General features: G+C 54.1%; 2 protein-coding genes across 12 annotated transcripts in view; one reads left to right on the forward strand and one right to left on the reverse strand.

Moving 5' to 3' along the window:
- Positions 1–9,004, forward strand: part of Slc6a9 (solute carrier family 6 member 9) — a 32,426-nt gene extending 23,422 nt beyond the window's left edge. For 8 of the 10 annotated variants that reach the window (XM_046468736.2, XM_046468737.2, XM_058570805.1 and 5 more), the window contains 9 exons: positions 2,977–3,109; positions 3,315–3,449; positions 3,535–3,638; positions 4,027–4,264; positions 4,351–4,485; positions 4,581–4,680; positions 4,769–4,869; positions 7,467–7,637; positions 7,751–9,004. In XM_046468736.2, the coding sequence (XP_046324692.1) occupies positions 2,977–3,109; positions 3,315–3,449; positions 3,535–3,638; positions 4,027–4,264; positions 4,351–4,485; positions 4,581–4,680; positions 4,769–4,869; positions 7,467–7,637; positions 7,751–7,945 (1,312 nt within the window). In that variant the 3' untranslated portion in view covers positions 7,946–9,004. Of the gene's footprint in view, positions 1–2,976; positions 3,110–3,314; positions 3,450–3,534; positions 3,639–4,026; positions 4,265–4,350; positions 4,486–4,580; positions 4,681–4,768; positions 4,870–5,863; positions 6,059–6,393; positions 6,849–7,466; positions 7,638–7,750 lie in introns of those variants that run through there. The other 2 variants (XM_058570806.1, XM_058570808.1) reach the window with 2 other exon arrangements.
- An 89-nt stretch (positions 9,005–9,093) lies between these two features.
- Ccdc24 (coiled-coil domain containing 24) lies at positions 9,094–12,783 on the reverse strand. 2 transcript variants are annotated; one of them, XM_046468743.2, is made up of 9 exons: positions 12,639–12,783; positions 12,367–12,522; positions 11,993–12,168; positions 11,747–11,863; positions 10,949–11,026; positions 10,360–10,414; positions 9,830–9,899; positions 9,646–9,724; positions 9,094–9,564 (listed from the first exon to the last, which is right to left on the reverse strand). In XM_046468743.2, exons 2-9 carry the CDS (start codon positions 12,490–12,492, stop codon positions 9,327–9,329), a joined length of 939 nt encoding a protein of 312 aa, XP_046324699.1. In that variant the 5' UTR covers positions 12,493–12,522; positions 12,639–12,783; the 3' UTR covers positions 9,094–9,326. The 2 variants fall into 2 exon arrangements, with proteins under 2 accessions (XP_046324699.1, XP_046324701.1); XM_046468745.2 differs by having other exon boundaries at positions 10,949–11,023; positions 12,639–12,781.
- Positions 12,784–13,037: the final 254 nt, after the last annotated feature.

A 13,037-nucleotide genomic window follows, 5' to 3' on the forward strand; every position in this document is an offset into this window, starting at 1 on the left:
GTCATGTATCAAGAGCCAACTTGTAAATATGTTGTGTTCCAAAAGTTCTTAGGTTAATTCTTTGATCTTAAAAAGCACATGGTCCAAAATAAAACAGAAAACTAAATATGGTACCATCTAAAATAAGGCCAGAATTTCATTCTTGGTTCCCACTCTAGCCTTCTAAACTCTTTAATCCCTAGTACTGTATTCTTGCAATAAAAATAACATAAAATACTACCAGTTTAGCATATATAATTAGACAGAGTTTTAAAAGTCTTTTAAATAAGAAATGGCTTCTTTACTTGGATGCAGGTGCTTGAGAAAAAGTGACTTTTTAAAATTAAAAAAGATTTTTTTTGGTGCCAGGGATTGAACCCAGGGGCACTTAACCACTTAGCCACATTCCCAGCCCTTTTTATTTTGTATTTTGAGACAGGGTCTTCCTAAGTTACCTAGGGCCTTGTTAAGTTGTTGAGGCTGGGCGGAAACTTGCAATCCTCCTGCCTTAGCCTCCTGAGCTGCTGGAATTACTGGCGTGTGCCATTGTGCCTGGCTGAAAAGTGACTCTTATCAGTAGCAGTGGAAGGACCCTGGGCTTTCTGAAGGGCCAGTCTTCCCTGTTGGAGCACCTAGCACCCAGGCAGGCAGTGCCTGGGCAGCTGGAGCCCCCAACAGCTGCCTTCAGCTGAGTGACCTTGTTTATTTACCTTAATGAGCCAACCAGTATTTTTTTCTATTGTGTATCACAAAGGAAAAAAGACAGGTGTCATGAGGTTTGAGTACTAACTGGGGGAGGGAGGAAAATAGCTTAGGATGCTAAAGGCCCGCCTATGTGAGTGGAGCTGTGCTGAGAGCCCCTACTGTAAAACAGGAAGAAGGGAGGGGCTAGAGAGATAGCTTGGTTGGTAAAGTGCTTTCCTCGAATGCACAAGGCCTCGGGTTCAATCCCCAACATCACAAATAAATAAAATAGCTGGCCATGGTAGGACACACCTGTAATCCCAGCAGCTTGGGAGGCTGAGGCAGGAGGATTATAAGTTCAGAGCCAGCCTCAACAAAAGGGAAATGCTAAACAACTCAGTGAGACCCTGTCTCTAAATAAAATACAAAAAAAAAAAAAAATAGGGCTGGGGGAGTGAGTTCTATCCCCAGTACCAAAAGAGAAGAAGGAAGCCTGTGTTCAATCTATATTTATCTGCAAATTATTCTCAGGCTGACATTATTACCTGCATTGTACACGTGAGAATAGTGAGGCTCAAGAGCTTCTTTCCTACTCCTTACCTCTAAACTGGAAAATTCCAACAACCAAACTAGTCTCCCTCCAGTTTCCCTCCTTTCACCTCCCAAGCCATTTAACACAATGTCCATTCATTGAGCGTCTCGCTGTGAACAGCACTGAACGAACTGAACAAAGACTCCTCTCCTCAGACAATGAGCAAACACAATAGTATATGGTATGATAGACAACTGTTCGTAGAGGAGGGGCAAGGGAGGGGCCAGGGGTGCTGGGCAGGGCGGGGCTTTGAGAAGAGGACACCTGAGTAAAGACCTGAAGGAAATGAAGAGGGAGGGAGTGTAGGACCCAGTGAAAATGAAAATATGGGGCATCTTGTTCAAGTTTATTAAGAGCCTCAAGATGGCAATGGTGGAGCATTAAACCAAGCACAAGGTTCTTCTAAGTGCAGGGCCCTATGTGACTGCAGGGCCTAAGGGCTATATGTCTTTCCAGTAACATATCCACATGTGCATGTGACTATCTGAGGAAAGAGCACTCCAGACAGAGGCGATGGAATGTGCAAAGGTCCTGAGGTATTGTCATGTTTAAGAAACAAGGAAGCCAGTGCAGCTAGAGCAGTGAGCAGGGGGGAGGGTAGGAGGAGAGATCAGAGAGATGGCAGGGTGGGGGACAATGGATCCTGTAGGGCCTATAACCACTGTAAGGGCTTTGTTTTTTCCTGTGAGATAGGAACTACTGCAAGGCCAAGGACAGGCCATCAGAATACTCTTACTGAAACCCTTCAAAGGCCTTCCATTGTCTTCAGAACAAAATTCAAACCTCTCAGCCTCAACTTTATGACCTGTTACCATCTAGTCCTTTCCTATTCTTCACCCTTCTCTCTTAATGGTCCCCTCTCTGTTCCAGCCTTACTGAGCTTCCTGACGTGCCCAGGCTGGGCCACACTAATTCCTGATCCTCTGTCCTGACTGATGCTGTTCCCTCAGCCTGGCATGTCCTTCCAGTCCTCTCTCCCCACCTCCTCCCCTCTCTTCACACCACAGGTCCAGCCTCACCTCCCCTGTCTTCTCCCATGGGATGGGGATGTCCCTCTGGGATTGCAGCACTTTGTCCCACCTCTGCCTCACCCTTCCTGCTCAGAGCTGTGTGGCTGCCTTTTCTCCACCTTCTTTCCTGAGGGCTGGGAGCATGGCTTCTGCAGGTCTGGAGGCCCAGCACAGGGCCTGGCACCTAAATATCTGTTTGAAAGAGTCCATTTGGTGCGGCCCAGGGGGCAGAGGAGGCCCCTGAGAGGAGTTTGGGTGCCACTTTACCCTGCACTCTGCTGCCTCCCTCAGCTCACCAGTAGTGGCGCTGACTAGTGTGGGTGGCATGCTCACGAAGGCCTCCGGGAGAAGGTGACTTCTGAGAGGAGACAGGGCATTCCTAAAGGGAGAAATGCATAAGCAAGGGCAGGGTGGGTCCAAGCAGGGACAAAGAGACAGACCCCCATGCCCCAGGCTTCCAGGTGGCCTCCAGAGCCCTTGAGGGTCCTAGGAGAGGCTGCAGGGAAGCGCATGAGTCTCAGGGCCCAGGAGCTACAGCAGAGAGAAAGTGCGGGGCTGGCTGGAGCTGGGCCCCTGAAATGCTCCCATCTCCCACCAAGCTGGCTGCTAGGACCTCGTGACCCAAAAGGGAGTGGCCAGCAGGGCCCTGGGACCTTGACATTTGTTGCTGGGCAGCAGAGCTGGCCCTCAATGACAGTTTCCCCTCCCCAGGCTCTATGTACTGAAGCTGTCAGACGACATCGGGAACTTTGGGGAGGTGCGGCTGCCCCTCCTCGGCTGCCTTGGTGTCTCCTGGGTGGTCGTCTTTCTCTGCCTCATCCGAGGGGTCAAGTCTTCAGGGAAAGCAAGTACCCCTCCCCAGGCAGGGTCTGTTCCCACCCTGAAAGACCCTGCCTCACCTGCCTGGGTTATGGGGGGGATGTCGAGGATGGGTAAGGGCCATAGGAGGGGAAGAGGGACCAGAGGGTCAGTGGTGCCTCAGGGACAACGTGGTGGTACCAGGGAGGAAAAGAGCCCAGAGGAGTCCATGGAGTCCATCTTGTCCCCAGGTGGTGTACTTCACGGCCACTTTCCCCTATGTGGTGCTGACCATCCTGTTTGTGCGTGGAGTGACCCTGGAAGGAGCCTTCACGGGTATCATGTACTACCTGACCCCACAGTGGGACAAGATCCTGGAGGCCAAGGTGGGATGTGGAGGGGGACCCTGATGGGGAGGGAGGGGCCGGGCTGGGACCTTGCTGACATGGTGCCTCGCTGGCCTCCCTGCAGGTATGGGGGGATGCTGCCTCCCAGATCTTCTACTCACTGGGCTGTGCGTGGGGCGGGCTCATCACCATGGCTTCCTACAACAAATTCCACAACAACTGTTACCGGTGAGAAGCTGGGGCCAGCCCTGAGGCTGCCTGCTGTGCCTTGCCCTCTCCACAGCCCAACCTGGTGCCCCAGACCAACACACTCCAGGGCTGCCTCCTGCCCACCAGGGCCCTCCCCTTCCTCTCATGTTCTTGAAGTCTTGAGAGTATTGGGTCTGGGTGACTCTTTGGCCAGAGAAGGAGGAGAGATGGGATAATGATGTCTCGGAGCTCTGTGAGGATACAAGTCTCAGATTTACCTAAAAAGCCCCGGAGTGGACCAGAAAAGAAGTTGGGGGGCATGTTTGTTTCTAGAACATTCCCTGTCTCCATGACTTCTCTTGGCCCAAATCAGGGAAAGGGAAGTAAGCTGGCTGTCCTGAATGGTCTCTGTTCTCCTTCCCCTTAGGGACAGTATCATCATCAGCATCACCAACTGTGCCACCAGCGTCTATGCTGGCTTCGTCATTTTCTCCATTCTTGGCTTCATGGCCAATCACCTGGGTGTGGATGTGTCCCGTGTGGCAGATCATGGCCCTGGCCTGGCCTTTGTGGCTTACCCTGAGGCCCTCACACTGCTGCCCATTTCCCCACTGTGGTCCCTGCTCTTCTTCTTCATGCTCATCTTGCTGGGGCTGGGCACTCAGGTACGAAGTGTGGGACCGGGCTGGTGACCTGGGGAGAGAAGAGAGGGCAGAGGTCAGGCCCCTACTCTGATGATTGTGCCCTACAGTTCTGCCTCCTAGAGACACTGGTCACAGCCATTGTGGACGAGGTGGGGAATGAGTGGATCCTACAGAAAAAGACCTATGTGACCTTGGGTGTGGCTGTGGCTGGCTTCCTACTGGGCATCCCCCTCACCAGCCAGGTAAGGACCAAGTGGGAGAAAGGCTGGGCTGCAGTTGCAGGTGCATGGGGAGCCTGGGCCATGGACACCCTGCTCAGCTGCTTGCTGGCCCACAGGCGGGAATCTACTGGCTGCTGCTGATGGACAACTACGCGGCCAGCTTTTCCTTGGTCATCATCTCCTGCATCATGTGTGTGTCCATCATGTACATCTATGGTAAGTGCCCGTGTTTCCATGGACTTGCGTGTCCCTGCCTGTAGCCAGCCCACTGTCCTTTTGGGCCTGCTGACCGCCCTCTCTCCAGGGCACCGGAACTACTTCCAGGACATCCAGATGATGCTGGGGTTCCCACCACCCCTCTTCTTCCAGATCTGCTGGCGCTTTGTCTCTCCAGCTATCATCTTTGTAAGTTCCTCGGTGCCCTCCCTCTTCCTGCCGCTCATCAGCCAAGTGTCCTCTTGGAAGTCAGTGGAGGGAGAACAGGAGTCTGTTCACTAGGCCAGAGCTCCAACCCATGACCCTGGCCTCCAGGTGTCTGAGGGAGGTTGAACAGTCAGATAAGTGTGTGCATACTTAGAGCCCCAAGCGCTGACCTCGGGCCCAGGAAGGGAATACAGAGACCTGTACTTGACTATACTTGACTGACAGCATTGCCCAAGCTTGAAGGGGGATGGTGGCTGGCAGCAACCCCAGTAAATCAGCCCCCCTCCCTGGTATTCCTGCTTGGCTTCTCCTGAGGGGTCTCATGAGCCATTGGTATTAGTGTCATCCCTGTCTACCTCAATACTGTTACCCCCAGCCTCTCACAGAGGAGGTGCCCAAGGAGGTTGGTTATGTGGCATGAACAAAGTGGAAGTATTCCAGAAGTAGCCCCAGGACCTTTCCATGCAGGCATAAGAGATATCAGCTTTGCATGGGGAGGGGGCAGATTCCTAATCCTTCCTGGTAGGGAAGTAGGCTGGCTTAGGAAGGGAAGTCCCTGTTGCCAGACTCCCAACAGAAAGTTGAATTGGTGGGAGAAATCCCCCCAGGGCAAGGACTCAAGCCCTTTCTGTACACTCTTTACATATTAGTTTATGAACACAACTCTCCAGGGTATCATTATCCACATTTTACAGATGAGGAAATTAAGACATACGGATGTTAAGTAATGTCCATAGTCACATAAGTAGTAAGGCTGGGCAGAGCCATGATGTGGAACAGGTAGCCCAATCTGGAGCATGCTATGGGCTAAAAACCATCTCCTTGTGCTTGAGGTGGAAAGTGGGCAGGAGGGGGGTGGGGCAGCGAATAGTATACACAAAGAAGCAGCAAGGCTACCTCTGAGTGACAGAGGTGTCACCTAGTGAGTGGTCAGGGCACTGTGTGGAGTGACATCTTGCCATGCTCTATTCCTCAGGACCATAGGGAGCTCAGCACCAGACTTCCACATGTTTCTAAAAAATAGGCCCCTGGAGGGCTGAAGCCTCTACCACATGGGGTATGGGATGTTTCTCAGCTTGGCACAGGCACCCGTTCTGGCCACCAGCCCAGTTTTGAAACTGGAGGAGCGGAAGTCTTCTGCTTTCAGGAGCGGGAGGCCAGTGAGGGCCAGTGCCACTGCCTAGGGCCCACCTGAAGGGAGCTCAGCCTCCCAACACTCAGAAAGGGCTGCCACCCTGGGGCACCTGCCAAGGGAAAGAGACAAACACAAGAATGGCCTCCCAGGCAGCCTCAGCCTAGGTCTGGTGTCTTCTCAAGACTGAAGCAGAATGGGCAGTACCTTCTCTGTGCCTAGGAAGCCTGGCTGGCGTCACCTTAAGATGAGGATTCCAGGCTCCATGAACATGTTTCTGGGAAGTCATGTTCTCTTTGGTGCTTGGCTTCTATTTCTGGAAAACTCTTTCTGACAAACTCAACCTGTCAGCTAATGAAGAGATTTGTCCACAGGTAGATCAGGCTCTAGCTGCATTCAGGAGGCTTGTTACACGCTCTCATTATGTACATCCCAGAAGAGGTCCCCAGTTTGGATGTGGATCTTACCTTCTAGAATTTGGTCACAAGGAAGGACAGAGGAACTTGAGCTACAGGAAGCAGCTGAAGGTTCTGGGGAAAGACGCTGAGCTCTGCTGGCAAGTCAAGGCACCCCAACCCTCCAGGCCCTCTGGTGGAACCAGGGGCCACTAGCTAAATCACTGGTTTCACTCCCCATCTCACTCATCTCTCTCCAAAGAGGCTCCCTGGTATACCCACAGCCTGATGCTCACCATTTCTACCCTTTGAGCCCTCCTCAAGCTAAATGTCACTAACTCCACAGCCATAGCCAGGCAGGGCTTTGTCCTACTTTCCCCAGCTCCCTCTATTTCACAGCATTAATCAGTTCAAATCCACAAGACTGCACCAGGCACTGTGCACTGCAGACTCAGAGCTCATGCACGGCCAGGTGCTCCCAGGTGCATGGGAAACAGGAAACATAACTGAGCAAGGCAGATGGGAAATGCCACTGAGGGGCTCTTCAAAAGGAGACAAATCTGGAACAGCTTCCTGAAGGAGGTAGTCCTGACACAGGGTTTGACAAAGGAAGATGTAGAGGATGATTCTCCAGAACAAATGGAGAAAGGTTAGAAGTGCTGGGTATAACTGAAACATTGAGGTAAAGTAACATGGCCAGAAAGATGAACTGAGGTCACGTTGCAAGGTGAAGGCCTAAAGGCCAGGGATTTGGCTTTGCCTAAAAGAGACCTTTTTGGAATTCTTGACTTCCAAAGGAAGCTGCAGCTTGATTGTTCTCCAGCTAGTTCAGGACTATGGCAAAGACAGACCTTTCCCATTCCATGGTGCCTACCTGTCCACCATATCCTATGCCCCTGGGCCTGCCAGCTTCTTCCACTGCCCAGGTGTTAACAGTTGCCTCTTTCCAGCTTGGGAGTAGGTAGAGGAAGGGATGCTGCTAGGAGGGAGGGTCTGGGGTCTGGAAGGATCTCTGAGCTGGCCTCACACCGACTCCCATCCACATCCTGCAGTTTATTCTCATCTTCACGGTGATCCAGTACCAACCAATCACCTATAACCACTACCAGTACCCAGGCTGGGCTGTGGCCATTGGCTTCCTCATGGCCCTGTCCTCTGTCATCTGCATCCCACTGTACGCCCTGTTCCAGCTCTGCCGTACAGATGGGGACACCCTTCTCCAGGTGAGGAGTAGGGACTGGGCAACTTGGAGAAATGGGAGGAAGTGGGTGGATGAGGCTTAAGGGCTCCCTTCTGACACCCTGCCTGCTGCACCCCCTGCCTACTTCTTGTGCAGCGTTTGAAAAATGCCACAAAGCCAAGCAGAGACTGGGGCCCTGCCCTTCTGGAGCACCGGACTGGGCGCTATGCCCCCACCATAGCCCCCTCTCCTGAAGATGGGTTTGAGGTCCAGCCGCTGCACCCAGACAAGGCCCAGATCCCCACTGTGGGCAGTAACAGTTCTAGCCGCCTCCAGGACTCCCGAATATGAGCACAGCTGCAGGGGAGTGGCCCCACCCTACCCCGTGCACCCACCACAGACTGGGGAGGCAGTGGACAGGTGTCACCACCTGCCCCATCATGCCCTAGCCAGGATGGCTGCTGTCCACTTGGCCACCACTGCTAGTGCAGTCATTTGTGCTTGTGTCCCCAGTGTTTACATGTCCTTCGGATGCCAAGGGGGTAGAGAAGCTATGGGGGGACTGCAGGGGGGGCCCAAAGCACTTTGGAGGGATCTTGGGCCAGGTCCCCAGAGGCCTACCAGCCTTTATAATGGCCTGTGATACCCTCACACTCTGCCCTGAGCTGAGGTTCTGGGCTGGCCCCCCGACCTGTCCTCCCTGGGCCTCCAGCCTTGTGACCAGTGTTCCTGCCCTCAGAACAGACCCCAGCCTCTGCCCAGGCAAATCTGGATCTTCCTACCTGGCAGGTTAAAGGGCTGGGGAGCTGCACAGTGTTACTTGTCAGACTGTACCACCCAGCCCTGTTTATCTGTGTAATTATTTTTGTAAAGATTGTATCTGTGGTTGCTACCCCTGCCCCCAGCCTCGGGTCCAATCTGTCTTCCAGGCCTGCTTGCACCTCACTCAGCTGCTCCAGGGTCTGTGCCCCTCATTCCAGCCCTGGATATGGGGCCCACCCAGCAGAGGCTGTGACCCAGCAGCCTGCCCAAAGCACTTGTTTCAGGAGGGCAGGGGTGGAGGCTGCTCAGCAGGTGTGAGCTCAGAGCCCTCGGGAAGGAAACCCTGCATGACAGCCCTTTGCCCTCCCTCCACCAGGCTAAAAGCCCAGTCTTCCCAGACGTGTTGCCCTCATTCATGTGCCAAATGGCCCCAGCCCACGTTCCATCCTCCTCTGGAGCCAAAGCTCCTCTCAAGGCCTGCAGTGTCCATTTGTCCGTCCTCTGTGCCCTCTGTGCAGTGACAGCCCCAGTCAAGCCGTGTCTAATCCTTTGTAGCAATAATGGTGCACTGCCTGCCCCTGCCCATTGTGCACCACTAGGATTTTAAAGTCCATAGATTTTAATGAAATTTCTATTCCTGTCTCTGAACTGCTGCTGTGCTTTGTCTGGGTCCCCTGGGGGACAAGAGTCAGAACTGGGATGGGACCTCTGTTGGCCAAGCCTTTGTGGAGGCCTGGGAGGAGAAAGGCCAAAGGATTTAACAGCTAGGACAGATGTCTGGCAACTTACCCTGGATACCAGGGACCTGGCAAGGGAGTGGGAAAAGGGCTAGACAGACAAACAGCCTTAGGGTCTTGGCAAGAACTCATCCAAGATGAGACCTGAAGCTGGCAGGGCCATGGCAACTGAGGTGGCATTGTAGAAGGGGCAAGTTCTGACAGAAGCAGAAGTCTGCTTTGTGGTTGGCCCTTCAGCTTGGGGCCTGGGGTGCTGCAGTGGACATTGGTGTGGAAACTGGTCCTTCCCTGGGGCCGCACCGAAGCTGCCGTCCCCAGCGGCAGCTGGAGGCCCAGCCTTGAGACTGGGGGCAGCGCTCCAAAGGAGGTACAGGTAGGTGGCCTTGAAGAGGCCCAGTCCAAACTCCATCAGCTCCATGGAGGGGAGGAAAGGATCTAAGGTCCTGAATGGATGACTCCAATGGCTGCTGCCTGGACAGAAAGGAGTAACTGTATGGGGGCCATGGTCTGACCCTTCAGCCCACCCTGACTGCTATCTCCATTTTGGTATACCTGTATTTGGCAAAGATGCAGGAAGTTCCCAGAGAGGCCTGAAGCTCCTTTTCCATGGCCTTTTTCTGCTCCTTTAGCTCTGTGGAAGGACACTGCTGAGACAGTGCCCAGCTCCTCTACTGTGTGCCTAGTATGGAGCACGGGCAGGAGGCTGGGTGTTCTGGGGCCAGCTCAGGGTCCTCACCTGCCAGGGTGGGCTCCAGGGTTGCTTCAGAGGGCTGGTGAGCCTGCATATGCTCTGCTTCCAGGCAGCACTGCAGGGAGAGGTTAGTCAGTGGCACAATCTGAAGGCAGAGACCAAGATCCCCAGAGTAGGGCCTGGGAATGAAGCCATGCAGCTTTCAGACCAACCACCACAAGAGCAGCCCTTGGAGGGAATATCAGCCCTACCAAAAGTCAAGTGAGATGGTGGTTGGGCCTATATTCAGACTTAGGTAAGGGAAAGAGGTGAAAGACCTGGGAAATCCAGCAGATTAATCTAAAACTGCTGACTTTGGACAGGAGCTCAACCAGAATCCTGGGCTTCTAGGATTTCACACACACAGGTGTGCACACATGAAGAATGGATATAGAACTCACACAGTCTTGATATGCACATATGTACACACACACACACACACACACACACATATGCATGGGTCACAGACCCCCAGGTGAAAAATATGTCTCTGCTCAGCAGAGAAGCTCTAAGGAAAGGTCCAGGGCTATGCTCACCTGCAAGGTGGAAATCTCCCTCTCCAAGGTGCGACACTCCTCCTCCAGGAGGCCCCTGGGACATAGGCAACATGGCAGCCACAAGCAGTGCCACAGGACCAAGTAAGTTGAGCCCACCACACAGTTCCCACTTTCAGCCTCACCAGGAACCCCCTCTAGCCCTGCCTTTCTCAATTTGCATTGTCCTCTGCTACCTGGGTGCTGCCTAGCATAGACTTCTGGCCCAGGTCAGTCTCTCTCTGGGCAGGATATATCTTCTTGTCCACCTCATAACATTCACCCTTGTAGGCCCCATCCCCTCTTCTATGCTATTTCTCTGAGCTTATAACTTCTCCTGCCTCCATCCTTCCCCACATCACAGCCCTTCCTCTGCTTACCTTCTTGCAGCTCCCCCCATGTCAGAATAAAAATCTTAAGGCCTTGGTCCTTCCTGAAAGGAGGCTCACTAGCTCTTCAATAGCTGGCTCTATCTACCTCTCAGCCTTACACACATGGATCTCCCTTCTCTCTCAGTCCCAGCATCTTAAGATCCATCCCCATCTCCTTTCCTGTGCCTCACATACCCACTCAGGTGCCCCCTAGGCCTCACCTCAGGTATCCAGCAACTTGGTCAATGTTGGACATATTCAGCTGATCCTTGATGAAACTGAGGTCCCTGTGACTGCTGCTGGCAGATGAAGTCTACGTCACTCTCCCATGTTGCTCACCCCAGGCCTTAGGGACACAAATGTAGCTTCTCCTAGGTAACTGTGTGTCTTTTCTTACAAAGGCAACATAATATAGCATAATATAATAGGAGTTCTGGAGCCTAGGCTTGCAAATGGGCTGCCACCCTTCACTGAATGTGACCTTGGGCAAATTGCTTATCCTTTCTGAAATTCAGCTTTCTCATCTGCAAAGTAGGAACATCACTCACCTTACAGGGTTGTGTGAAGATTAGAAGCTGCTATATCCACTTCTTATGAAAATGCCTGTTTATCTTACTCAGTCCCCTGTTGTAAATACTGTTCGCTGCCCTGTCCTCTCAGCTCTCCCTGCCTCTGTAGCCCAGCCCTCACTCCTGTTCTCTAGGCTTGAGAAAGAACTGCCCACTGAACCCCGCCTCCTGGCCTCTCTCTTCCTGCAAATTCTCTCCATCTGACTGGAGAACTGCTCCTTACTCCAAGACCCAGATTAAACCTGTTGCTCTCTCCAGAAAACCTTGCTGCCTCCAGGTTGGGCAGGTATCTCCTTGAGGCTTCTACAGCCCTCAGGTGTTGATCCCTATCACTGCTGTAAAAGGGCTCCTACCCAAACTGGGAGCTCTTGCATGGAACCAGGTGAAATCCACCAGTTGGCTGGGGCCCTACTCAAGCAAGAACAGGTCTCTCCTCCCCTACCACTTTACCTGTGTTCACCAGCTCTCATCTGGGATATCTCCTGTTCTGGCAAGTCACACCTGGGCTCCTCCAAGGCAAAGCGAATAACCCTGGGGCTATATGCGGCCCAAGCCTGGGCCGGGTCCCTACAAGGTGCAAGGAAGGAAGCTGAGGGGTTCATTTCAGGAAACCACAGGAAAGGCCACTCTGGCTCCTTATCAGGGGTAGGACTAGCCTATTTGTTGCCTGCAGAGGCCCAGGCCTGAGATTCCCACCTGCCCTCGCAGATGGCCTTGTCTTGGAGCCTTTGGAGAAGCTGCTGGAGTTCCTGGCGCATGAGGTCCCTCAGGAGTGGCGGAGGTGCCAGAAGGGAGCAAGGGTCAGAGATGGGGTGAGAGCCTGAGGCTTGGGAAGATCGAGCCTCTTGCAGCAGTACCTCTAGCATCGCCACCTGCAAGGAGAGCTGGGGCACCTTGCTACTGGGCATTGAGGGGACCCGAGTGTCGGGTAGGGCGGAGTCAAACAGGAAAGGGCAAGGCGGATAGCGACACCTGACAAGATCTAGGGAGTCAGCGGGCAGGGCCAGAGACCCGGAAGGGATGGCAAATCACGAGTGGTCTGGGACGTGGCCCACCTTCCCACTCCCCACCTCCGCTCGCAGCTCCAGGCTCAGATCTACCACCGCCTCCCCCAGAATCCTCTTCACTTCAGGCCGCTCCGGGAGTGGAACATGCTCCTCCACCAGCTCCCACAGCGACAGGGAACCCCGGGGCATGGCGCCCGCGCCGCTGTCCCCAGCTCGGGCCTTTGGGATGACAGGTCAGGATTTACTCGGAGACCGCCGGTCGCCCGGGACAGGGCCCCGCCCACCCTGGCTTCCCAGGCCCCGCCTTGCTCTGCCATCCTCACGCCTGGAATTACCCAGTCCGCCACACCGGTCTCTGGCGCCGTTTCTTAAGCCGCGCTTCTGGCAGACCCTCTGGGGCCACGGTTCCGGGCCACCGCCCGGGGTAGCCAGGCAGCGGGAAGCGGGGGCCCCAACCCCGCCTCTTCCGCACGGCAGTCACCCGGGAAACCGCGCGCAAACCCAGGCCCCTAGAGGCCCCGCCCAGCCCCTGCCCTCCCGCTTCCCGCACCCGTGAGCTGTTGGTCCGCGAGATAGCGGGCGTGGCGCTTGGGGGAGAAAGCTCCCCAGAACCCGCCCCCAAGTTCCAAGGGCTCGTCCGGCACCTTCCCGCCTCTAGGCGGTTGAAACAACTGGGAAATCTGGTCCCACTGAGTATGTTACTCAGGGGCAGTGGGGCAGAGACAAGGTAAACT

Source organism: Marmota monax, unplaced genomic scaffold (genome assembly GCF_021218885.2).
Source record: "Marmota monax isolate L192 unplaced genomic scaffold, Marmota_monax_Labrador192_F-V1.1 WCK01_AAM20220418_F8-fsc00008, whole genome shotgun sequence".
Taxonomy (NCBI): Eukaryota; Metazoa; Chordata; class Mammalia; order Rodentia; family Sciuridae; genus Marmota; species Marmota monax.

Excerpts from the sequence above, each read along its gene's own strand:
- Ccdc24 (XM_046468743.2), bottom strand. The coding sequence starts at position 12,492 with ATGCCCCGGGGTTCCCTGTCGCTGTGGGAGCTGGTGGAGGAGCATGTT. Across the intron at positions 9,725-9,829 it reads CCTGGAGCCCACCCTGGCAG|AGCTAAAGGAGCAGAAAAAG; the intron begins GTGAGGACCCTG and ends GTCCTTCCACAG. Across the intron at positions 9,565-9,645 it reads TGCATCTTTGCCAAATACAG|GCAGCAGCCATTGGAGTCAT; the intron begins GTATACCAAAAT and ends CTTTCTGTCCAG.